The 26,509-nt window shown below is 47.7% G+C and overlaps 1 protein-coding gene and 1 pseudogene across 1 annotated transcript in view; both read left to right on the plus strand.

Annotated features, from left to right (window-relative positions):
- Positions 1-26,509, plus strand: part of PAFAH1B1 (platelet activating factor acetylhydrolase 1b regulatory subunit 1) — a 97,234-nt gene that overhangs the window by 58,416 nt on the left and 12,309 nt on the right. The window contains exons 4-5 of the mRNA XM_088449468.1: positions 8,417-8,491; positions 8,873-9,079. Coding sequence (XP_088305594.1) covers positions 8,417-8,491; positions 8,873-9,079 — 282 coding nt within the window. The remainder of the gene's footprint in view (positions 1-8,416; positions 8,492-8,872; positions 9,080-26,509) is intronic.
- Positions 3,040-3,156, plus strand: LOC148502708 (5S ribosomal RNA; annotated as a pseudogene).

Consider the following 26,509-nt stretch of genomic DNA (forward strand, 5'->3'; position numbering starts at 1 on the left):
GCAAGAGGTTCAGAGTGTGGGATTGGATTCTCCTCACCACAAACGCTATCCTGATAGGGTGGGGGGCAATGACTCTGGAGAACCACTTCCTGGGCTGCTGGACTCCACAGGAAGCGATACTGCCCTTAAACATGATAGAATTATGGGAAGAGTTCTATGCTCTTCAGCTAGTGCATCACCTTGATCTCGGGGTCAAGCCGCCCAAGTCCAGTCTGACAACACCACGGGGTGGCGTATGGCAAGGCGGGACCAGAAGTCAGGTGGCAATGACAGGTAAGCCATATTCTACTCTGGGCACAGGAATACACCGTGGCAATTTCAGCAATATTTATTCCACGTGTGGACAATTGGGAGGCAGACTTCCTCAGTCGTCAGGACGTGCACCCCGGGAAGTGGGCGCTCCATCCCTAGGTGTTTCCACAATTTGTTCAAAGGTGGGGCCTACCGCAAGTCGACCTCATGGTGTCCAGACACAATCGTCAACTGCCTCTGTACTGCTCTGGCAAGAGATCCAGAGGCTGTGCCAGTGGACGCACTCAACAACCTGGTGTTTCCGATTTGACTATTTTGATTTCGCCATTTCCTCTTCTGCCTTGGCTTCTGCAACGCATCAAGAGGGAAAAAGCCACGGTTCTGTTAGTCGCTCCAGATTGGCCTCGAAGATCTTGGTCTTGCAGCAGGGTCCTTTCGTCTATCCAGACTTAAGGTGGCTATGTTTGACGGTGTGGCTGTTGAAAGGTCAATCCTACGGCGGAAGGGGATCCCATCAACTGATCCCTACCATGCTCCAGGCCCGTAAGGAAGTTACTTCCAGACACTAACACATTATTTGGAAGGCTTATGTGACCTGGTGTGAATGGTGGGGATCGCCTACTACAACTTTCAAGTTGTCCAGACTCCTACTTTTCCTGCAGGCAGGCTTCTCAGCGGGCCTACGTCTTGGATCCCTGAAGGTTCAGGTCTCAGCACTGTCTGTCTTTTTCCAGAAGAAACTGACTTTACTCCCAGATGTTCAGACTTTTCTGCAGGGGGTTATCCGTTTACAGCCACCCTTTGTCCCTCCCATGGCTCCATGGGACCTGGATCTCGTCCTCTCATTCTTGGAGTCTTTTCTGTTTGAACAGTTTAAAGACTCTCGTGTTTAAGTACCTCTCATGGAAGGTGGTACTTGTCCTCGCTCTGGCTTCGGCAAGGCGTGTGTGTGTGTCTGAGCTCGGGGCTCTCTCCTGTCGTCCTCCGTACTTCCATGCGGATAGGGCTGAACTTCGTACGCGGATGGTGGTCTCTGCGTTCCACATACACCAGTCTATTGTGGTGCCGGTTCTTCCAGAGGACTTGCCAGCATCCAGATACGTCGTTAGAGCCTTAGGATCTAGGTGGATAGGACCGCATCTCTACGGAAATCGGACTCAGTTTGTCCGGTATGATGCCGCTAGTCCTGGTTGGCGGGCTTCCAAGCAGACTTGCACGCTTGATCCTTCTGACATCAGACAGGCCTATGTGGCCTCCTATGGAGCCACCGGCTTCCGTTACAGTGCGTTCCACACGCTTGGTGGGTCCCTCGTGGGCGACTGCTTGCAATGTTTCCATGGATCAACTTTGCCGGGTGGCCACTTGCTCCGGTTGGTATACCTTTGTCCGGTTTTACCGATTTGACACGTTCGCGACCTCTGCCTTGCAATATGGTCATGCTGTTCTCATCGCTCTCCTGCCCTTTATGGGAGCTTTGAGACGTCCACACTGTCATGAATACTCCAGTGTCACCTAGTGAATGAAGGTGAAAATAGGATTTCTCTTTCATCCACTAGGGGACACTGGAGGTGCTTACGCTGGGGTATAGAGGCGTGGATAACTGGAGCCGGCACTTTAATTAATTTAGAAGTGTGAAGCTCCTCCCCCTCTATGCCCCATCAGCCTTCAGTTTAGAAAATGTGCCTCATGGAGCTGGTCACAATTTGCTGTGCTCCAGCAACACATATATTTTTTTTTTAGGTTATTTAATTTTTTTTGCAACTTTTTAACACTTTTAGGTACCCTTCGCCACCTCTCTAAAGGTGGGGTCCGTGTACCTGGCGCCCTGTCCTTATAGAAGGCAGGAAGGAGTGCACAGCGCTTATGCTAAAAGCACTGACAGCTCCTTACCGCCACAGCACATTCTCAACAAGGAAGAAGAGAAGTGCTGAATGCTGCAGAGAGACTCCATTGGGGACCACGTGGTGAGTAACCACCTGCGCAACCCCCGGCTCCCGCATCCGCCGCTGCCCAGCGTTCTTACGGAACTTAGTGTGCTGGGCAGCTAATGCAGACGGCTCCCTGCTCTGCTGACTAAGTGCGCTCTCCCTCCTCCCGCTGTTAAGGCGCTGAACCCCGCTCTTACAGTGGCGCAGGGCTGCTAATGCAGAGTCTCCTTATCTCCGCGCTATTACAAGCCGCGGGACTGATAACTGAGCGCTACAGCGCGGCACCCGGCTCTCTCTCCCCGCTGATTAACTGGGGCAGCTAATTAAGCGGGCTACCGCGCGGCTGCACCTGCTCTCCCTATCCCCGCTGTACATGTGGTGAGGCACGTGGGGGAGAGGTTAATGGCCAGACATCTTGTATAGCCCTTTAGGGCATAAAGAAGGGGCAGAGCTTAAAGGCAGCGCGGGTCTCTCTCCTCTACGCGGCAATGGCTGTATAACAGCGGGGCTGCCGTTCTCTCATACCTACTACATCTCCATTACAAGACGATTGCAGTGTAAGAGACACAGAAGACTGGACTCCTCTGCTGCTATTCCTCTGCTGCAGGACAAGTACATCTCCTGATTACATCCTGGTAGAGAGGCTGTAAGTGCAGGGGAGTCTGATCTGTGGGAGGGGGGTTTCTCCTCCTCTGTGTCCCACAGCCGCCTTGTTTATCTTGTCTGTGTCTTTTCTGTTTTATGCTGTGTCTCTGGGTGACTGTGTGTACCATGTCCAACAGAACCAAGGCTTCTCAAAAGCTGTTTGTCTGTTCCAAGTGTAACAACAAACAGACCAAGCCACATGCCACGGTGTCCAGCCTACAGCAACACCACCCTGAACACTCCCGATCTTGTCTGATCTCGGAAGCTAAGCAGGGTCAGACCTGGTTAGTACTTGGATGGGACCGCCTGGGAATACCAGGTGCTGTACGTTATGTGATGCTAACAACGGATCCACAGATGGCGATTACGAACTCTCCTACACCACCATGGGCCACTGATGTGGTAGGAGTTATGCCAGACTTAGCAAAGTTGGCTGAGGCGCGCAGGTCTTAACCTCCCTGGATAGCTGGGTTAACCAAATCTCCAGACACCCTGGGTCAGGTAAGGGGTGCAGCGGTGCCTGCACTCTTCCTACCAAAAAAAAAAACCACGGTCACAAAAGCTTACTCTAATGCCTGTTCTCCAGTCAGAAGAGTCGGTCGAAGAATTCCTCGATGCGCGGTACTTATAAGACAGCATCTGTTGAGCAATGCAGCCAGATAAGTTCTTCCAAATTCCACGTAGGTTTCAGTCTAGCTTCCCTTTTCCATCATCCATGATGGAGAAGTGGGAAACACCTCCTCCTATAGATGTCTGGTTCCCGTCTCTCTAAGAAAACAGCACTTCCGGTGTCGGGAGCTACTGTTTTAAAGGACCCTTCGGATCGTGGGTTGGAGACAACACTAAGATCTATATATACCGCAGCGGGAGCTCAACTTAGACCTACCCTTGTTACCGCCTGGGTTAACAAGGCTGTGGTGTGCTGGGCTGACCAGTCAGATTAGTGCTCGCATATCTGCATCTGCTATTTCAGGATCCCAGAAGACCTTATACTGGACCTTTGTTTGATTCCTTTCGAGCACCTCATTCCTTTCGTGGTAGAGCCAGAAAGTTCCCATGCAACCGAAGGCTGCACAGTTATAGGTCGTCCTCACATGGTTCCACGTAGACCAGAGCCTAAACCAGTTGAGAAACAGGTGGCATGATGGTCTTCCGTCCCACCTGGGGTCTCCTGCGGTGGAAGCCCGCTTGCAAGAATTTCAACAGGTTTGGAACCAGACCTCTTCAGAACCGTGGATTCACAGTACCGAATAGACTTCGAAGCCCCCACCTCCACCTCGGTTCTTCACTACGAATTCTACAGGAGGCTCTCTGGTCTCTAGTGGTGTCATCTGTGCTAGTTTCGGTTCCGGAGCATTAGCGAGGTATGGGGTTTTTACTCAAACCTGTTTGTAGTGCTCAAACCGGATGGTTCGGTCAGACCCATACTAAGCCTTAGGTCTTTAAACCTGTATCTGAAGATGTATCGTCCAAACTCATGTCAGTCATGATCGCTCTCCTTCGGTCATCAGGAGTGAACATTGTGAGCTTGAAACCAGGGGAGTTCCTATTATCCCTGGATATCAAGGATGCTTATCTCCTTGTTCCCATTTGGGAACCACATCAGGCTTTTCTGCAGTTTGCCATAATTAAGATCATTGCCAGTTTCAGACATTGCCGTTCGGGTTATCCTCGGCTCCCCGCGTAATCCCTTATTTGGACGATCTGTTGCTCAAGGCTCCATCGGTATCTGTTTTATTAGATATGCCTTACTGACCTATCACACTCTAACCCAACACGGTTGGATAGTCAACTTCAAGAAGTCAAATCTCAATCCGTACCAAAAACTTCTATTTCTGGGTATGATATTGGATACGGAATCACAGAGGATTTTTCTTCCAACAGACAAGGCCAGGGATATCCTGTTAGTTCAGCTGGTCCTCAGAACAAGGAAGGTGTCAATGCTTCTTTGTCTGCGTCTCTTAGGAAGGATGGTAGCTCCCTTTGAGGCACTGAAGTTCGGATGGCTTTTCAGCTGGACCTGTTGGCACAGGGATCAGGGTCTCATCTGCTTCTACATCGATAGATCCGTCTGAGCCCGGTGACCAGAGTGGCCCTTTTCTGGTGGACGCAATCCACCAATTTTTTAGAGGGCCAGAAATTCGGAGTGGGAGACTGGATCATCGTAACACGGATGCCTGCCTCCGAGGATGGCAAGCAGTAGTCCTCGATTTCCACTTTCAGGGTAGATGGTCTCCTCTAGAACAGACGTGGCCCTAAATGTGTTGGAACTCAGAGCGATTTACAATGCTCTGATAGAGACAATAGTGTTTCTACAGGCTTGTCCTGTAAGAGTTGAGGCCAACAACGCGACTGCCGTCGCTTACATCAACCACCAAGGAGGAACATTCGAGTCGCATGGCTATGCGAGAAGTAACTCAGATCCTCCGGTTGGCTGAGAAACCAGTCAGTAATCCTGTCGGCGGTATTCATTCCGGGTGTGAACAACTGGGAAGCAGATTACCTAAATCGACAGGATGTCCATCCCGGGGAATGGATGCTTCATCAATCGCGCTGATACGTCGATGGGGAGGTCCTCAGGTGGACCTCATGGCGTCACGACTGAATTGTCAGCTCCCGGTATACGTGTCGAAATCTCGAGATCCGCAACCGGAAGCAGTAGACGCTCTGACAAGTCCGTGGATCTACGACTTCGTTTACCTTTTTCCTTCTATTCCGCTTCCTCCTCGTCTTCTACAAAGGATAAACAAGAGACTGCCTCTATAATTCTCGTGGCTCCGATCTGGCTTCAGAGAAGTTGATTGTCGGACCTTCGGTCCCTATTGTCGAATGATCCGTGGCCCCTTCCTCGGCGCCCGGATCTTCTACAGCAGGGCCCTTTTCATACACCCCATCTTAGCACAACTGCGTTTCGCGGGGTGGCTCTAAAACCGATAGCCTAGGATGCAGAGGCATACCAGATGCGGTTATTCCTAGAAACAACAAAGAGCAAAACTTTCTTTCTGCGGTTATTCCTTCCATGATACGCGCCAGAACGCCAGTTTCGGCTGTGCATTATCACCGCTTCTGGCGTGCTTATATCTCAAATGGTGTTCCAGTCGGTGTCTTCCGTCTAGGACTTTTCGTTCGTCTCGTTTCTGCTTTTCCTTTGGACAGGTCTGGATTCTTGCCTGGGAACCTTTTAAAGGTGCAGGTTTGTGCCCTTTACATTTACTTTCAAGGGAAATTGGCCCTCATTCCTCATTTCTTCTAGAGGTCTTGCGTGTGCAGCCCCCTTTTGTACCTCCAATAGCTCCCTGGGATCTAAACTTGGTGCTTCTGTTTCTTTAGTTGCCCATGTTTGAACCTTTTGGAGGAAGTTGATCTTAAGCACCAGGATTGAAAGCCTGTCCTCCTCCTGACTCTCGCTTCTGCTCGTAGATTTTCAGATTTGGGTGCTCTGTCTTATAGCCACCTAGGGTGGAACTCCGGACGGTACCACCTTCCTTACCAGGGTTGTGTCAGCTTTTCATTTCAATCAGCCTCTTGTGGTACAGTCGTCGGTGAAGGACTCTGGTGGTTCTTCTACCTTGGATATGGTTAGGGCTTTCCCCCTCTATGTTGTTGTTCGGAGGGGTTGGCCAGCGTCTAAGCAGATTTTGGCATGTTGCATTCGGCTGACTATTCATCAGCCTTATATTAGTGCTGACCGTGGGCCTCCTTGGTCCATTTTGGCTCATTCCACACGTTCTGTGGGTGAGTCATGGGCGGCCAGTTAGAGGAGCCTCCACGTCACAATTGTGCCGTACGGCCATTTGGTCTTCAGTTCTCACGTTTATCAAGTTTTACAAATTTGGTACGTTTGCTGCTTCGGCATACCGTTTTGGCCGTCTAGTTCTGCAGGCGCCGCAGAGCACTCCCGCCCATTGGGAAAACTTTGGGACGTCCCCAGCGTAAGCACCTCCAGTGTCCCCTAGTGGATGAAAGAGAAAATGGGATTTTGGTACCTACCGGTAAATCCTTTTCTCTGATTCCACAGGGGACACTGGAGCTAGTCACACTTTCTAAGTTTTTAAAGAAAGTGCCAGCTCCTAGTTAGCACACACCTATACCCCACTGTCATGAATACTTCAGTGTCCCCTATGGAATCGTAGAAAAGGATTTATCGGCAAGTACCAAAATCCTGTTTTATGCTGGGACTCTGGAAGTAACATTGCTAACAGGTGGGCGGAGTCAGAGTTCAAACCAATTTTCATTGCTTGCCAATGTGGTGGTCACTCTTCAATTTTATATATACAAATTAGAACCAATAGGTTCCACCCACATATCAGTTCACATGCTTTTACTAGCATTAAAAGCTAATAAAAGCATAATTTTTATCTGTTCTTTTAGAATACTAGATTACTACAAGTTTTTCTTTTTTACAGTAGTGTGCTGCATTATGGGTAAACCATTACAGAGAGCAACTGCTCTGTGCGATAAGCCCTGGATCCCTGTAATTTGTGCAGTATTGCAGCTATAAGGCATCTAAAGGCAAAGTCCACTATTGATTTAAAAAAAAAAAAATCTTGTCTGATTTTTTTTTTTTTTTTTTTGAACTATGAACATTTCAATAAAATGGTTTCTTTCATTTGCCTACCACGTTCCAGCTATCTCCCTTCTCTGCATCCTAAGCATCAATTCATTAAGGGGACATCTATATTGCTCCCTTACTACATTGTTGTCCCAGCAATGGAGTAACACACTTCCTTATATACACTAGGACTGCTGCAAGCCATGCTTTAAGCCTGTTTGGAGCTCTAGTATTGGGCATAGTACAGGACTACAGAGCCTTTTTCATATAGGAGAGAGTCTGGTGTTCAATTTAAACAATGCCAGTAGCTGCTGGTGGTGGTCTGTCCACATCTGTATTTCAATGGGAATAGTACAGTTAAAGTAGGTAGACTTAAAATAATTGTTTATTTGTATTGTTTGTAAAGGGTAAGTGGAGGTTCTAATGTTGCTGCTGACATTAAGCCTAGTACACACTTTTGCGATCACTCTTTCGATGTGTTTTGATCAACCTAACCACAGTGCCGATATGTGGGTACATACCTATGCAATTATACTTGCAACATTCGATCCCTGGCTGCTAAAATATCGAAAGAAAATACCACCCACAGGGACTGTCGCTGCTGCTGGTTAGAACCGCAAGAACTGTTGAAGGTGCTCGCTCACTGCACTTTTGGTCTGATAAGGCCCTGTCAAATCTGATAGCCCATAAAATGTGATCCTTCAATTCAACCGGTTTTCATCTGACATAACATGATCGAAGGTGCGTACACACACTTGCGATATCGAAAGGATGGGTTAATATCAAAAGAACAGCCTGACAATTGTATAGGTGTGTATCCAGCATTATACTTCAGTAATAAATAATGATAGCTTGCCAGGAATGGTCCATCACAAAAGGGTTAAAGTACTGTTTAGGAGTTCTACAAAGTACTCCGATCCAGTGTGGTTACTGAAGCATAAAATATTTTTTTATACACTAAGCTTTGCTTTATGAAAAACTAATTAGCATTATTGCCATGTGTGAAGGTCTCCCAGTCAGCATTTATTTTACATTTCAGAATGAAGAGCTAGATAAAAAGTATGCTGGCCTGCTGGAAAAGAAATGGACATCAGTTATCAGATTACAAAAGAAGGTAATGACATAGATGAAAGCAACCAATCAAAATATAGACCTTTTCTCTTGTTTTGGTAGTGTCTTATTTCTGAGAACCTGTCTTTCTCAAGTGTGATAGTTATGTGGTTTTTATTATAAAAGCGAATGTTTGCACAACTAGTAGTATTTTCTTTAATGAGCGTCTCAGATGTCTGGTCCGTAAAGAGAGCGGCAAAGAGAACCGAAGTGTTATTTACAATATCCACTATTTATTTGACCATGTTTTGTCACTTTCTATGGTAGCAATGGGTGGAAAGCTCAGTGACCTGTTAATGTTCAAAGATGTCTCAGTAACTAGCTGAAGGCAGGAATATCTCATTTACTTATAAATTCTATGTTTTGCTTGTAACCCCCTTTAAAGGTTATGGAATTAGAATCTAAGCTAAATGAAGCAAAAGAAGAGTTTACTTCTGGGGGGCCGATTGGCCAGAAGAGAGACCCCAAAGAGTGGATACCGCGCCCTCCTGAAAAATATGCACTTAGTGGTCATCGGAGTCCTGTCACTCGTGTCATTTTCCATCCAGTGTTTAGTGTTATGGTCACAGCTTCAGAGGATGCAACAATTAAGGTATACTTATTTTTTTTGGTCTGTCTTCTATTTCAATCAAACTTTCAGGCACGAGCTTACTTTTTTTTTTTTTTTTTTTCTCAACTTTGTGTAAACTATAAATGAAAATAAAAATCACGACACCTCTGCCGAGTTTCAAGAACTTAAAACCTACTGGGTTTATGATGGAGCAAATGCTTTCTGAAAACAAAGTAGTAAGACTGCAAGTTTGTATTGTGTTTGTGATGGTATTCTAGTGCTGATCAGCCCATCGATTATTTCATATAAAAATGAATGCTAAATTTGCTTCTCTCACACACTGCTGCAGTTTTACCTATTGGTGGAGGGGCTCAGTGTCCCCGCTGTCTGTAGCTGGCTTGTGTACACATGCACTACTTGGATATATGATCTCTTGAGCCTAGCTTGAGTTCACTTTTCCTCCAGGCTGTGGTGGGAAAACAGTCACAGATGACATACACTAGGTTCATTAGACAGACAAGGGTTTTGATGAGCTTTATGTAATGCTAAACCCTTGGCTTTCACTTCCACTGCTCTTGTTTGCTGAAGTCTCTAAGCTGCAGCCATTTAATACTTAGGCATACAAACTGGAAAGTAGTAGTTTTAATTTGCTAAACTATTACTGGTTACCAAAGTATTAGGTCATTCAAATTTAGTGTATCATGATTGTTCTTTTTGGTAATAAACCATTATACTTTAATATCACCTGTATGGTTTTTGCTTAGACTTCATAGAAGTCACTAACAATATTATGGATTTTAAAGTGAGTGTGCTTGAAGGAACTTTTATTACTTTTTGGGGTTGCACTGTCTGAAACTAAAAATTACCTCTGGCTGGACAGATTACAAAGATTCTTGCAGGTACTGCCCAAGTGTGTTCAGCAATGCATCCTGAGATGCAGTGCACATCTGCACTCTGTCAACTCTTTTCTGCAATGTTCCCACCGCCCAAACTGCTCCTGGCCTCTTATAGATAGTGTAGGGGGTCTCAGTTACTGTACCTGTCACAGTAACGTAAGCACAGCACTACTCTGATTATGGCCGTCAGACCTCTGGAGAAGGATAGTGCCAGGTAGCATTTAAAAAATTAAAAGCTGGGTACAGCACCCATCACATGAATCCTGGAAACAACACTGAACAGTAAAAGGTAATCTTCGAAATCATTGTCATGTATATAAAATTAATTGGTCTGTTTGTCCAGTTATGCATTCCGACACCCCTGAACAGGTTGGCATGAAACAAACGTGAGGTGGTCCAGTTGGATCCTGGCCAGGTTTTAGGGGGGGGATAGGGTTCCTGTTGGATCTCCCGGTGGTGGACGCTGGGTAGAACTTTGGCCCAGGGAGCCTGTTTGGACACAGACAGCCTGTTCTGAGCCTTTCACTGGGTGGATTTGGACTAAAACTTCAGAGTGGTAACATTGGATCCCAGAAGATATACTTAAAGGGTTGAGATCCAAATGTACGCTGGGCAGAACTTTGACTCGGGGAGCCCGTTCTGGGCCTTCCACTGGATGGATTTGGAGGACATTACGTAATAAAACTTAACTTGAAGATTTAAACCCGTGCAACGCCAGGTACTTCAGCTAGTTTAATATCATTTTCTTTAATTATTGACCACTTAAGCACAACCCTGGCACTATATAAGACAATTAATAAATACTAAAACTTACTGGATGTAGATCACAGGGGCTGTTTTACAGCTTGCAAATTTAACTTTTGGTTTAGCTGGTAATCATGTGGCAAACAGCTATAATCCTGCATTGACTACAGTAGCAATAGCAGCATTTCTACTTCAGGGTCCATAGGGGGTCCACAGGGTTGACCTTGGGGTATAGGTTGGGAACCAAATCCGGGCACCACGCAGTTAAAGCTTTTAGCTCCCAGGATGCACTTGGGTCCACTCTCCCTATAACCCCGCCCCCCAGCCAGAGGCACCTCAGTTTAAGTTGGTGCCCGGCCGGAGTCGGGTCACCGTTACTGCAGGGGGGCTGCTTAGCAGCCTCTAAGCTTAAAAGAGTTTTATTTTATTATTTTTTTTTTTTACTACTCTTCAGAGCGGCAGCATCAGACTGTCCAATGGACGTCTGAGCTGCCGCTCCTACACCCCGCCGGCGCTGCGACGCCAGTACAGATCTGGGGATCGCAGCGGGACCCCAGAGTCTGTACTAGCCGGGCTCTGGAGGAATCCCTGGGCTGCTGCCGGATCGACGGGGACAGGTAAGTCGCGTGGTCACCGCTTGCGGTGACCCGCGTGTACATGCAGCCTTATGCCTCCGGTCTCTGGGGACAGACCGGAGGCGCTAGCGGTGGCGGCGGGCTCCCCCTCCATGGAGGCATACCCCGCGTGTCCACAGCCCACCAGGGATTATAGCGGCAGCGGGAGCCGGCATCCCGGGGGGTTAATTGCTAGCCAGGGGAGGAAGCCTTCCCTGTCTAGCGGCTCCTCCCCTCAGCTCAGCGCGCCTTTCAATAATACAGTCTGGCGTCGCTGAGCTGCTTCCTCCGCGGGCCACGCTTCTTCTGAGGTCTCCAGCGGCCATTTTCTCTCTGTGGTGCTGCAGAACTCTTAGGATGTCAGTGAGCCCAGTCCCCCTGCGTACCTGGCCATTTTGGGTGAGTGTACACAGCGCTATAGCCTTCCCAGACACTGAATCTGGGCAGTTGAATGTAGCGACATTGTGCAGTATATTATATGTCATGCTTATGTATGTATATATATTTTTCTGCATTGTATGTGACTTATGCTAGTGCTGACTGTCTGCTTTTTCTCTCACCTGTCAGTGTATATCTATCCCTTTTCTTTATCTGCCCTAATACAGGTGTACCTGGGGTGGTTCTGAGACCTCACATATATATATTTGTTAATATCTGTGAGGTTTGTCACATACTGTTGCGTGCTGCACGTTGCCATATTTTAGATGGAACTGTGAGTTGCGTACGCTGATAATGGGTTCCTGCAGCTAATCTTAGCGTCAGTCAGGACCGGTATGGCGCTGCTTAATATTTCCGTCAAGATAGTCAGATATATCTGACCAGGAGATTGCACACGATACTGCACCCATTATTGCTATCCTGCAAGTCATAGCCTGCAGGAATTAGTGCGGAGGATTTTAACTCAGAAAGGTTTTCGTATGCGGCACCATCTGGTGCCGGGCCCCTTGCACGACCCCCTTAAAGGGCGTTGTTTCTCAGGATCCTCTCCTTTGAGGATCGCCGGGCGGGCCCCATTGTCGTCACTCGCTTGGAGTTACTTCACCATACTGCCCTTTTGAACTCTGGGTATCTCGCAATTTCTTGCAATTTACCCCTGTGTCACAGACTATCGCTCCCTGCCGGGGTTTTTCACAGTACATGAATTACCTCCGATACCACATCGGTCTGTCATTCCCCTTTCAGGGATTACCACAACGGCCACCCTGGTGGATGTCGTTTTATAACTAATTGGCGTGATATACGCCCTGGGGTTACTGACCAGTGGCTCTGCCGTGAACTGGATGGTATATTCGGCTCTTTCCCTCTCACATGGGGGGGAGCCGATCTCAAGTATTATTATCCCTGCTTTGGGGCTGGTAGCCAGGCTCATTCTGGATATAGAGAATGTCGATCCTGCACCAGTATCATACATCTCCCGTTTTCTGCCCAGCGGGTGGATCTCATAGCGGGAGTCTGGCTGTCCCCAGATACGAGGAGTCACAAAGGCCTCCTGTTTCCCATTCCCTGAGGGTCCTCACAAGTAATGGAAATCCCCTTCTGGGATGGATTTGTATGTTAATCATCGGGTTACAGGCATTAATACGCCTCCCATCCCGGCCTGGACGAATTTTACGGATCCGTAGGTGGTAACTTTGCCTGAAATCAATGTACTCGTTTTCAGGGCCTGTTGCCCGTCCTACCATGGCCATCGCATGGTGATGCTTTTGTGACGTTTTTCCCCTCCAACACGTCTGAGGTTCAAATATCTTTTTGCCGCTCACAAAATATGCAGTGGTCATATGTGGGATTACCTCATGGGATGCCGGTCTTCTAACTTTCAGGGTTTCGGCGGCGTCTGTATCCGCCGCAGTACCCTATGGCTGCGTTATGGGAAAGCAGAGGTGCACACTCCTTCCAGGGGGAAGTTCTTGTTTGGTCCTGACCTTGACAAGATCGTTGCATCATTGGCAGTATCACTAATGGGGAGATACCGTCTTTAGCTACTCCCACTACATTCGGACTAACTCTGTTAAGTCTTTTTGTCCTCAGGGTCAGCCTAAAGGCCTGTTTTTTCCTAGGCTGTCGGCCTCCACGGGGGCCACCTTATCCAGTACCGAGCAGTCCTGGACTTCCGGACGACCCTGTTTCTACACCTGAGGATATACCCTCAGCCTGACGGGACAGGTCTACATCTGGGGAATTTCCAGAGTGAGGTACTGATTCTCAACGGCCTCTCATTGCTCATGCAGCCTCCTCACAGGCATTGTTACACGGGCCCTTCTTCAGAACTGATCAGGGCCTTACAATCCCAGAAAGCTATACAGTCTTTGTGGTAAGCAGAGCTATTTCGGCCAACCTCACTATCTCAGTGAGGGACTGGTTGTTCTACTTTCTTTTTGGGGCGGTGACCGACTGGTCCTCCTTTGCCTATACTCTGTCTCAAATCCCTGAATCAGATTCCAACGGTGCCTTGACTCAGGTGGAATCGTCCATGCTCCATCATCCGATGTTTGGAACCTGGGGATTTTATGGTATATCCGAGTATTCAGGATACGTACCTACGGGTACATACAGAGCCCTCTCATCAGCATGGGTTCAGGTTTGCTGTGCCACAGCAACACTTGTAAGTTTCGGGCTCTGCCTTTTGGGGCTGTCCTCAACTCCACCGGGGTTTACCAGCTTTATGGATTTTCTGACAGTTCACCTGTTCAGTGTATCCGAATGCTCCTTTCTCTGGACGGTCTCCTACTTTTAGCAGGATCACCAAGGTACTTTACCGCCAGGTCAGGATAACCGGGGCTTCTTCTCGTCACAGAAAAGTCCTCCCTGCATCCCTCACAGGGTTTTCTTCATCTGGGAGCACTGCTGGATTCTCAGAATCTGAGAATTTTTCTGGCGTAAGACAAGATCTCCACTCTTCAACTTCGAGTGTGCGGATATCTACGCAGTCGACATATGTCATTACTCTTTGTGATGCGCGGTCTACCAGAGTGTCTACCTTTTGGTAGGGTGGAATGTGCTCAGTTCCATTCCAGGCCTTGCCATAATTGACTCCCCTCCAGATGGATCGAGTTTTTTCCATCGGATCGCTGTTCGAACGATGATACTTTCTACGGAGGCGAGTTGGTCTCTGTCCGGGTGGCTATGGCCATCTCGTCCAGGGTGTTCTTTGCTAAAGACAGTGTCTGGTCCGCATTCATTTCGGGGCAGTTGGACGTCTGTCGCTTCTGCCCTGCCACTTACCTTGTTGATACTTTAAGCTGTCTTGGACTTTCACTCTGGCCTAACCCATTTGTCACGGTAAACCTGAATAGGTTCAGTCCGACAGTGTCACAACAGTGGCTTCCATCTAGGCAACACTGGTAGTTGGGTGGCAATGTTAGGAATGTCACCCATTCTGACATAGTCAAAGGGTCTTCTCCTGGCCAACTCTGCGGTGTTTATTCCCGGAGCTCTCCATTGGGAAGCGGGCTTCCTCAGCCGTCACGGCGTGCATCCCGGGGACTAGTCTCTTCTCCAAGAGAGGTTTCAACTCCTGGTGAGCAGAGGGGGCCTCCCTGAGGGGATTGATCCCCATGGCCTTCTGACTCGATCACACATTACCGGTGTTACAGTCCAGCTCTAGGAGTACTGAAGCTACCTTCAGTGACTCTTTGTCAGTGAAGTGGTCCTTCCACTTTGTGTACCTGTGTCCTCCGGTCTCCCTTCTTCCTCGAGGTCTTCGGAAGTTTAATTCGAGACGGAGGGGCTTTCCTTCTGGGGGCTCTAGGTCGTCCCAGACATCACTGGTACTAAGATTTTCGGAGTCTCCTCCTCGATGCTCCGTTCCTACTGCTTCACTATCTGGACCTGTTGTCTCAGGGTCCTTGTTTTTCCCTGGATCTGGATCGCTTGTCTTTAACTGCGCCCCTACTGTGGTCCTCGGGCTTCCCTGGCTCTGTCTTCATTGAGATGTTTAGAGCAGATAGGCCAGACTTTGCTGGGATCTGCCACGGACTGTGGCATACATAATTCTTATGGTATCGTACCTGTCGATACGATCCTCCGGTGTCCAGGATTTCCAGATATTCTGGCATTCCTTCCAGCTGGCTTGGGTTTCACCCTTGGCCTGGCCTTCCTGACAGTGCGGATCTCTACACTGTCGGTATGGTTAAGATATGGAATTGCTCCGCTCTGGTATCCAGTTCATCCTTTGGAGTGTTTTCTGGATTATGTCTCCACTTGTCCTCCCTAGGGACTCCTGGGGAGTTAGTAGTGGTTCTTTGTTCCCTCCGGGGACAGTCAATGGAACCGCTGGTTGTGATAGCCATTACATGGTCTATTGTTTAAGCTCTCTCTCTCTCTCTCTCAGGGTGTTTAAATCAACCAGGAGAGTGTCTGAATGGGGAGCGTTCTCATGTGGCTCCCTCTTCTGGAGGGCATCATGTCAGGGTGTGAGTTGCTCTCGCCCTGTGTTTCTTCTTAAAGTGGTTTTTAGGTTCCATATTATTCTGGAACTTATGGTATGGCCATTCAGTTCCCAGTCCTCTCGGCTGTTGTGGCCTCATGGACTGTGGTCCGGCCTCTTTGGCTTTATGTGATCCGTTCAAGTTCCTTATGGTAAGCGGACTCCTTATTGGTGGTCTGCGGTTTCTGGTTTTAACAGGAAACGATGGCCGACCTATAATGAAATGTTGACTGGATGGCCTCGTATGTCTTCCTCAGGGGCCTACCCATGGGTGGGCATTTCTGTCGTTGAGGCTTGTTTTTTTTTTCTCGGGCCGTGTAACCCTCGTGGGCGGCTCGTCGTGGCGCCTCGGCTGTTTTGCCTTACTAGGTGTCCACGTGGTCTTCTGTCCATACCTTTTTAAGGTTCTAGGCATTGGTTTCCTTTGCCTCTCAGGATGCTTCCTTTTTGGCGACTGATTCTCCTCTCAGCACAGGAGCGTCCCCACCCTTGGTTGAACTGCTTTGGGACATCCCCAAGGTCAACCCTGTGGACCCCCTATGGACCCTGAAGTAGAAAACAAGAGATATGGTAAGAACTTACCTTTTGTTATCTCTGTTTCTACGAAGTCCATAGGGTCCACAGGGCGCCCGCCCTGACGCACCTGGCTTCATATGGGCTGTGTTACTGGTCACCGGCTTCCCGTCTCCTTTTCTGTGAGTATGGTTCTAGAGTGTTCCAGTTTTCTCTCTTTTTCTCTCCTCCTCCGGCCTTTGGCTACTTACAATCTGAGGTGCCTCTGGCTGGGGGGCGGGGTTATAGGGAGAGTGGACCCAAGTGCATCCTGGGAGCTAAAAGCTTTAACTGCGTGGTGCCCGGATTTGGTTCCCAACCTATACCCCAAGGTCAACCCTGTGGACCCTATGGACTTCGTAGAAACAGAGATAACAAAGGTAAGTTCTTACCATATCTCTTGTTATACAGGTTATGGGGTGTATTTCATGGCTTCAGTATATACGTAAAAATCATTGGTTTGATACATTAGACTGCAGTAGTTGGTATCATTTCTGTTTTAGTCTTGATAAAGTGATTATTATTTTTTTATTTTCTTTATACAACAGATTAGTTTTTTTTTTTTGCTTTTATAGAGTACAAATATTAGACCATTAAAGACTAGATCTGCAAGTAAATGGTGAAATGTAGCAGATGCAGTGGTGTTAGGTGCCAATAAGGAGTACAGCGAGAGTACAACAGAAGCATTCTGAGTAGTATCAACCATGATATTGAAAACTTAAAATGACACCTTAAAGTCAGTTTCTACTTCAGAGTCCATAGGGTATCCACAGGATACCTTGGGGTATAGGTGATGACGTCAGGCATCGGGCACCATAGAGTTAAAGCTTTCAGCCTCCCAGGATGCACTAGGGTCCCCCTCCTATACCTCGCCCCCGAGCCAAGGCATCTCAGTTTAGTTTGGTGCCCGGCCGGAGTCGGATGCACCTGTTAGAGGGGGGCCATGAAGAGCCCCTGAAGTTTTCGTCTTTGCAGCTGTGGATGCACATCTGGAAGTACAGCATAGATAGTCAGTCCTGACGTCCATGCTGTCTTCCCTACACCCCCGCCGGTACCAGAACGCTGGTACTGATCCGGGGATGCTGCTATAGCGGAGGGGGACTGTAGCGCGGAGGGGCTATGTCGTAAGTGTTATTCATTGACGCGGCCAATTACGGTCACGGCTCCGGTACAGGAGCCGCCCTGGGCTTGTTTCACCAAAGCGCTAACAACCCTAGTGGGCCAGTTAGCTCCGCAGCCTGCCTTCACTCAGATGGGATTGTCACTGCAGTCAGTGGTGTCGTCACCCATGCAGGGTTTCCCGAGACAATTGATGGTACCCCACAGTCTCCCTATTTCCCCTCCTCAGGTCTCTCATGAGCCTGCGTGGGTTAATTCGTTAACAAGCTCTGTACAGCATTTGTCAGAAGTGTTGCAAGGGGAGTCTGTGATGCGGCCTCACAAGCGGCCGGTGGCGTCTGTCTGCTCCTTATGACGATGACGACGGGACGTCCGATGATGGGGAGATTCTGGATCTTTCTGACCAGGAACCTCCCCGTCCTAAAGAGTCGGACGCTAAGTCTAAGGTTTATATACCTGGCCTTATTCGTGCAGTCCGTACTGCTTTAGTTATTGAGGATGAGGAGCCTCCGATATCAAAATCCAAATACGCCTTTTTCAAGGATGTTAAGGGGAGATGCCACAGTGTTTCCTCTTTCGGGTCAATTAGTGGACCACCTAGAGTAAGCATGGAAACAGCCAGGCAAACGGTATCAGCCTCAAAGGCGTTTAGCAGTGGCGTATCCGTTTGCGGACAATTATTTTGCCAAGTGGGAATCTCCGCCACAGGTGGATTCCCATGTAACACGCCTGGTCCGAAGTGCCACGTTGCCCATGCCCTCCATGTCCTCCTTAAAGGATGCTACGGATCGTAAGGTGGAAATCTGCCTAAAGTCCGTTTATTCCCTTGCGGGGGGGGGGGGGGGGGCAGCTTGGCCGGCTATGGCCATTTGTTGGGTTGCCAGAGCTATGGAGCTCTGGGCATATACGTTAGAGGCGTCCTTCGATTTCGGCTGAACAGACCGAGTTGATAGGCAATCTCAGGGATTCGGCCACTTAATGAAGCGTCTTTGGATATCAGTACCCTGACCTCACGGATTTCTTCGGCTGCTGTGGCGGCTCGTCGCACGTTATGGTTGCGATCTTGGAAGGCGGACGCTGAATCCAAAAAGGGCCTGGAAGCCTTGCCCTTTAACGGAGAAGTCCTATTTGGTCCAGATCTGGACAAAATCGTGGCCACGCTGGCGGCAGCCAAATCAGCATGTCTCCCGTCTGCTGCAGTTCCGTCCAGCTCAGGTACGTCGGCCTTACAGGGCCCAGGGTAGTCCTAAAGCACAATCTTTTCCCCGACAGGCTGGCCCCAAAAAATCGGCCAAGCCCCGGAAGCAGGCCTGGAGTACCAGGCGTCCGGCTCCTAAGCCAGATGACAAACCTGCGGCCTGACGGTCCGGGCCTCCCTTTGGGGGATCCCAAAGTGGGAGGCCGCCTGATGCAGTTCGCTCAGTGTTGGTCAGTCACCACGACGGACACTTGGGTTCTCGTGGTGGTTTCTCACGGGTACGCCCTCTACTTCCGGCACAGACCCCCGTCTCGATTCTTCACCACGGGTCTACCATCAGACCGGAACAAAGCCTTGGAACTGCGGAAAGTTGCGCACACTATGCTCCAGGCCGGAGTTATAGTGCCTGTTCCATTCTCCCAGAAGGGCCTGGGTTTCTATTCCAATCTTTTTGGTTCAGAAACCCAATGGGTCGTATCGTCCGATACTCAACCTCAAAGCTCTCAACAAGTCTTTGCGGGTACCGAAGTTTCGGATGGAGACCCTGCGGTCCATCATTCTGGCGCTGGAACCTGGGGACTATATGGTGTCGTTGGACATACAGGACGCTTACCTGCATGTCCCTATTCTTTTGCGCCATCAACAGCACTTTCAGTTCCGGGCATTGCCTTTTGGCCTGGCGACAGCACCGCGTGTTTTCACCAAGGTGATGGCGGCTTTCCTGCGGCTGCAGGGAGTCCGCATGTTACCATACTTGGACGACCTTCTCTTGGTGGCAGGATCTCCAGAGCTCCTTCTGCGCCACTTGGACCTGACCATTGCGGTACTGCAACGGCACGGCTGGTTGATAAACTGGCAGAAGTCCACACTGATCCCGTCTCAGCGGATTCTGCACCTCGGAGCCTTATTGGACTCCGGACAGCAGAGGATCTTTGTGACGGGGGAAAAGATCTCTGCCTTGCAGTCGAGGGTGCGCAGTTGACTGCAGAGCCGTCGGGTGTCTCTGCACTCGGCGATGAAGTTACTGGGCTCCATGGTGTCGGTATTCGACATGGTGGAATATGCCCAGTTCACTCCAGACCTCTACAGCATCGGATCCTGTCCAAATGGAATGGACTGCCTCAGTCTCTAAAATCCCAGACGATAGTGCTCACTCCGGAGGTTCGCCTGGTGGTTGCAGTTGACCCATCTCAACAAGGGTCGTCCGTTCTGGGTGGCGAATTGGGTCCTGTTGACAACAGAGGCAGAGCTTCCCAGAAACATTTTGGAGCTCTGCGCGGTATTCAATGCTCTCCAGCAGGCACATCTGGTTCTCCGAGGTCACCCAGTGCAGGTCCAGTCGGACAACACTACCACCGTGGCCTACATAAATAGGCAGGGAGGAACCTGAAGTCGGGCGGCTCTCATAGAGGTGTCCCGAAGCCTGGTATGGGCGGAGTGCAATCTACCGGCCATATCAGGGGTATTCATCCCGGGAGTGCTGAATTGGGAGGCGGACTTTCTCAGTCGCCAGGACGTTCATCCGGGGGAATGGTCTCTGCACCCGGACGTCTTTCAACTGCTGGTGGACAGGTGGGGTCTTCCAGAGATCGACCTCATGGCGTCCCGGCACAACAAGTTGCCGGTGTACGGGTCTCGCATAAGAGACGAAAAGGCGTCTCTGGTGGATGCTCTGTCCGTCCAGTGGACGTTCCGGTTCGCTTATCTTTTTCCTCCGGTTTCCCTTCTTCCGAGAGTAATCCGGAAATTCAAACAGGAAGGAGGGATGCTCCTGTTGATAGCTCCCGCATGGCCCAGACGGCACTGGTTCTCAGACCTTCAGGTTCTGTCCGTGGACAGTCCTCTGCGGTTGCCGCTGCGACCGGACCTTCTGTCTCAGGGTCCCTGTCTTCGTCCGGACCTGACTCGGCTGTCTTTGACGGCGTGGCTGTTGAGACGGCCATGCTGAGGTCCAGGGGTTTCTCCAGCTCTGTAGTGCGAACCATGCTCAGAGCTCGGAAACAGTCTTCCGCGAGAATTTACCATCGTGTGTGGCATACGTTCTTCCAGTGGTGTAGACCGAGAGGTTATGCACCTAGGGAATTTCGTCTGTCTAGAGTGCTAGCCTTCCTACAAGCGGGACTGGACCATGGGCTTCGCCTTGCTTCTTTGAAGGTGCAGGTTTCTGCCCTGTCTGTCTGGTTCCATCGTTGGATTGCGACAATCCCTGATGTGCGCACCTTTATGCAGGGCGTTTTGCACATTCAGCCACCCTTTGTTCCACCTGTGGCACCTTGGGATTTGGCTGTGGTCCTGAGGGCTCTCCAGGGACCGCCGTTTGAACCACTGGGATCAGTGGACCTTAAATGGCTAACAGCTAAGACTGTTTTCCTTCTGGCCATCGCTTCGGCCAGACGTGTTTCTGATTTAGGGGCTCGCTCTTGTAGACCCCCTTTCTTGATTTTTCATGGGAACAGGGCAGTGCTGCGCACTCGTCCTGAATTTTTGCCCAAAGTTGTTTCCCGGTTTCACATTAACGAAGAAATCGTTGTGCCGGCCTTTAACTCACCTGGTCTTTCAGTGGGTGAGGCCACTTTGGATGTGGTGTGGGCCTTAAGAACTTATGTTGACCGCACTTCTTCATTTAGGAAGTCGGACGCCTTGTTTGTCCTCTATGGCTTCCGTAAAAAGGGTTGGCCTGCTTCCAAACAAACTTTGGCAGTTTGGATCCGTATGGCCATTTCAGAAGCTTATATTCATGAAGGCCTGCCGGTTCCATCCTCTGTGAGGGCTCATTCTACTAGGTCTGTGGGTCCCTCGTGGGCAGCACGACGTGGTGCCTCTGCAGTCCAGATCTGCAAGGCTGCCACGTGGTCCTCTGTCCATACCTTTGTGAGGTATTATGTGTTTGACACCTTTGCCTCTCAGGATGCTTCCTTCGGGCGGTGGATTCTCCTTTCAGCACAGGAGCGTCCCTACCCTTAAAGGATACTGCTTTGGGACATCCCCAAGGTATCCTGTGGATACCCTATGGACCCTGAAGTAGAAAATATGAGATATGGTAAGAACTTACCTTTGTTATCTCTCTTTCTACGAAGTCCATAGGGTTCCACAGGACTCCCGCCCTGTCGCACCTGTGCTGCAGATGGGCTTTACTCTGGTCACCGGTTTTTCCGTCTCCCTCTGGTGAGAATGTGATTCTTGTGTGTGTCCAGATCTTTTTTTTCTCTCTCCCTTCTCCTCCTCCGGCCTATGGCTTGGTACGTAACTGAGATGCCTTGGCTCGGGGGCGGGGTATAGGAGGGGGACCCTAGTGCATCCTGGCAGGCTGAAAGCTTTAACTCTATGGTGCCCGATGCCTGACATCATCACCTATACCCCAAGGTATCCTGTGGAACCCTATGGACTTCGTAGAAATAGAGATAACAAGGGTAAGTTCTTACCATATCTCATATTTTTTCATTTCTTCAGTCACTGTTATTAGATGTATCACTTCTTCTTATTTCCTCTGTGAATAAAATAAGGGGTGCCCAGTCATGAAGAACGAAACTAACACTTACATCATGATACATTTCAATAATAAGCAAGTTGCCTCTTACCAGGCAATGATAAATTAGCTTATATAGTCTTATATGGATCATTAGATTCCTGGCTCAGGATCTCCTCAAACTCTGCTCATGTTTGGAAGTCTATTTCCATACACAATAGAAGAAAGTTACCTGGAGTATCCAGTAAGATATAGAAATACATTCTTTAAATATTCTTTGGTAGTGTATATTGCACATACTTAAACCGCAAAAAAAATAGTACGCTTACTTGGATTACTTTCTAAATTAGGTACCAATGTTTCTATTGTCAAACAAGGAATGTCAGAGTGCATTCAAGGAACCAATCTCGGCAAGTTAGACACCTGTAGGACCCTACACGCTACACCCAGGGAATCCTGCAGGTGACGCAGCCTTATAGGTAAATGAACACAGTGTAGGCTGTTTGTTTTTGGAAATTTTTGTCTGGAAACCAAGCAGCAGATGAAATATGCTTAGTTGCAGCTAGCAAAGACAAATTAAATATTGTTTAATATGAATACTGGAGCTTTGCAGTTTTAGGCCCCTTTTGGCTTGTATTAAAACACAATGGTTTTAGGTATTCCTATTTGTATGCTGTTAACCTTTTTTGTTTCTTTTGTCAGTCATCCGAAGTAATTGTATGTCATCACCTTGTGCCAGGTGCCTGTGCTTAGTCTTGACGTACGCCTGTTCAACTTCCAGGCACTACAAGTCCCTAGTGTTCCATACTAATGCTCCATCATTCAGATTATATCACATAGCCTCAGTAGACAACGGAGCAGCCTGGTTTTTTTTTTTTTTTTTTTTAGTACAGCTTCTGTCTCCATTTTGTGGCGTAGCCATTTCACACTGTGGTGGGAGATTAATCAAAGCTTGGAGGGAGCAATACAATTAAATGCAATGTTGAATAGTGGCAGGAATGAGTGCCTGGAGCTATTCACTTGTCCTCATCGTGCCCTGTACTTTAGTCAAGTTGCAGCTTATGGGGCCTAATGCCAGGGGTTTAATCACGGTAAATGGCATTCTCAGTCTTAAGTGCCAGCCACGATGCTGTTACAGTGTGCACTAAACCCACTACTAGCACTGTGGCACTAGTTTAGTCCATCTTAGGAGTGTGCGAGCAGATAGTCGCTGGCTAATAGCGTGGCCAATTGAATATTTCCGGGAACTCATTCCTGACGCTATTCAACATCACTTTACCTTTCACCAGGGGAAATTCAATTAAATGTGGAGAGGTAAGTACCAACCAATTGGCACCTAACTCATTTTTGAAACGCAGACTGTAAAGTGACAGAAGCTGATTGGTTGGTATTTTCTCTTCGGGGCGATAATCAATTGTGTTTAGTCGTGTAAAATGGCTAAATCTGTCCAAAATCCTAGTTAGCGCACCCAAACAGCAGTTTGGACACCCAAAACAAGGGCTTCTAGCAAATTTCTGCTCACCACTTCAGGAGGGGGTGAGCAGAAATGTGTAAACCCCCTGCATTTGCCTCCGAACGAAGCAACAATTGCATTATTCCGTTGGGCGGCCATTACTCACAGCTGCAGGTGAAAACGCTCCCTCCAAGCTTTGATAAACCATTCCTACTTAGAATTCATGGTCTTTGCATAGAGCTGTGGCAAATATGGATTGTTCTTTTTGATATGAAACGGTCAGTGTAGGACTTATGATACTTGACAGAAAATATTCCAAAGAACCATTTTAGCTGCCTCTCTGTATTTTTCACTTGTCTGTTGCTGAATTGGCAAATAGGTGAAATCTTGTTGTACTGGAGGTTAAGGCTAGTAAGGCCACGCAAACTGATGGGGGAATTAGAATCTATTGGTTGTAATGTCCCCCTCCAGCTTTTGGTTGGGAGTGGTGGAGCCTGTTATATTAATTGTGATCAGCAGCCGTGAAAGCGCTTGTTACCACAGCATATAGTGTATGACATGGTGTCACTGGCATTTTCATACCAGTCAGAAAACAAATACTTTACAAAGCTTGTATTGCCAGCATTTGCTCCTGTTTTCAGTGTTCTCAATGATGAAATGTGAATAAATTATAGTTTGTTTTTTTTTCTTCATAGCAACATAAGTACCTTTTTAAATAGATTTACTGTACTATAAGTGTGTGACCTTAAGTGTTATTGCCTTACTCTATTCTCTCTGTTGATGGATTGCTATAGATCTATCTATTTATTTTATTTATTAACCGTTTCTTATATAGCGCAGCAAATTCCGTTGCGCTTTACAATTTGAATCAACATTAACATTTTACTGGGTTGTGAAAGCCATACATACATGTCATACGTAAGACACATACATAAGGGTAAGAGGGCCCTGCTCATAAGCTTACAATCTGTAGGGAAATAGGTGTTGATACACAAGGATAGGTGCTATATATTGCAAATTGGTCCAGCCCGATTGCAGATGTTCTTGGTGGGCTGTATGATCCAATCACACTGGAAAGTTGGCCTAGGGTTAGAAGGAAGAAAAATTGAAGAAGATGTGATGGGTGTTTACTATAAGAAGAGAGTTAGATATGGAAGCTATAAAAGGTTATGTGGGCGGTTCTGGAATCTGATAAGCTTGTCTGAAGAAGTGAGTTTTTAGAGAGAGCTTGAATGTTTGGAAACTAGTGGAAAATCTTATTGTGTGTGGAAAGGCATTCCACGGGGTTGGTGCAGCCCGAAAAAAGTCCTGTAACCGTGCATGGGAAAAGTAATGCACGGGGATGAGACGCAGATCTTGTGCAGAGCGGAGATGTCGGGTTGGAAGATATTTTGAGATAAGTGAAGAGATGTATGTTGGTGTGGTTTGGTTAATAGCTTTATGCGTGAGTGTAAGTATTTTAAACTGAATACGGTAGAAGACCGGCAGCCAATGGAGGGACTGACAGAGTGGATCAGCAGACACTGAACGTTTGGTGAGAAAGATCAACCTCGCAGCTGCATTCAAAATGGATTGTAGTGAGGAGAGCCTGTTTTTGGGAAGACCAATCTAAGATTGTTCTATAGATATAGCTATACACACACTGAACGATAATTGTTCAAGTCTGTCATTACAATTGCTGGTTTGCAGTACTATCTTGCAGTGCCAGCGTTAAGATCTCACAACCCCTGGCAACTTTTACATGCACATGACTAGCTGTTTTGACACTAGTTAAACGAACTAATCTAGGATTTCACCATGACCACTCTGGATTCTACTTAGGCTGTGCTTGCATTGTGTTTTTGAGTGTTTATAGTAGGTAAATGCAATGATAATCCTACAGTTACCACCAAATGCTGATGTCATGTGTTTCTATTTGACATGAATTATTTTTTTGTAAAGCAAGAACAGTAGACATAAAGCAAAGCCACATGGTACAACCTGCACAACCAATGAGATCACTGATCATTTCCCTTCAACTTTCTGTAGTGCAGGGCAAACTATTTTGGGTGTACACACTAATCTCTATGATATTTCAGTGAAGTCCACTCCGAACATGCAAATCGTGTTGAAATCGTCCAAGTTGGCCTGCATGTATGGACGGCCATAGATATCGTTACCGTCCATGCGGGAACATGCATCATTAGACGTTCGTTGATCGCTGCATAAAAATGAACTATCAATATCGTTACCGTTCATTAAAATCGTACAGTGTGCACACACCATAAGACTATTGCCTAAATGCCTACATAAAAACAATTATAGGGGGAATTAAATTACTTTTTCTTGGCCGCAGCTCAAGTCTAAACTGACGAGCTATTCTACTGTTTATATTTTGGGGGGGATAAAATAGTGTATGTACAATTTCAGGATTCCCCATATTTAATACTTGATAAATCCTGGTGCGTACACACTGTATGATTTATATGAATGATTACGATATTGATCAACGATAAATTGTTCATTTTTGTTTTTTGCAGCGAACGATCAATGAACGACTAACCTTGCGCGTTCCCACATGGACGATAACGATATCTATGGTCATCCGTACATGCAGGCCATTTGTATGTTAAAAGAGGACTTCACTGAAATATCTATCTGTGTGTACAACCAAAATCGTTTGCTCTGCACTACAGAAAGTTGAAGGGATATGCAGATTGTACCGTGTGAATGCAATTGGTTCTTTCTGTCTAGGTGCTTTTTTTTTTTTTTTTTTTTTTTTTTTTTTTTAGGAATGAATTTGCATTCCTCTCGTACCTATATTTCCTATCTGTACACATACTGAAGCAGTCAGCATAATGTGATGATTACTTTAATCATTGTTAAATGTTGTTACTTGCAGTTTAGTTGCCAGCAGTGTGTATACAGTATGTGCTGCTTAATGTTAACAACTGTGTGGAAAACCCCAGAGGTGAATGGGTAATCCAGAGCAAGCATGCTTTGTCTGTGCCTTGTGTTAATTATT

The sequence above is a fragment of the Taudactylus pleione genome, unplaced genomic scaffold, assembly GCF_031769625.1.
Source record: "Taudactylus pleione unplaced genomic scaffold, aTauple2 ptg000485l, whole genome shotgun sequence".
In the NCBI taxonomy this organism is placed as follows: Eukaryota; Metazoa; Chordata; class Amphibia; order Anura; family Myobatrachidae; genus Taudactylus; species Taudactylus pleione.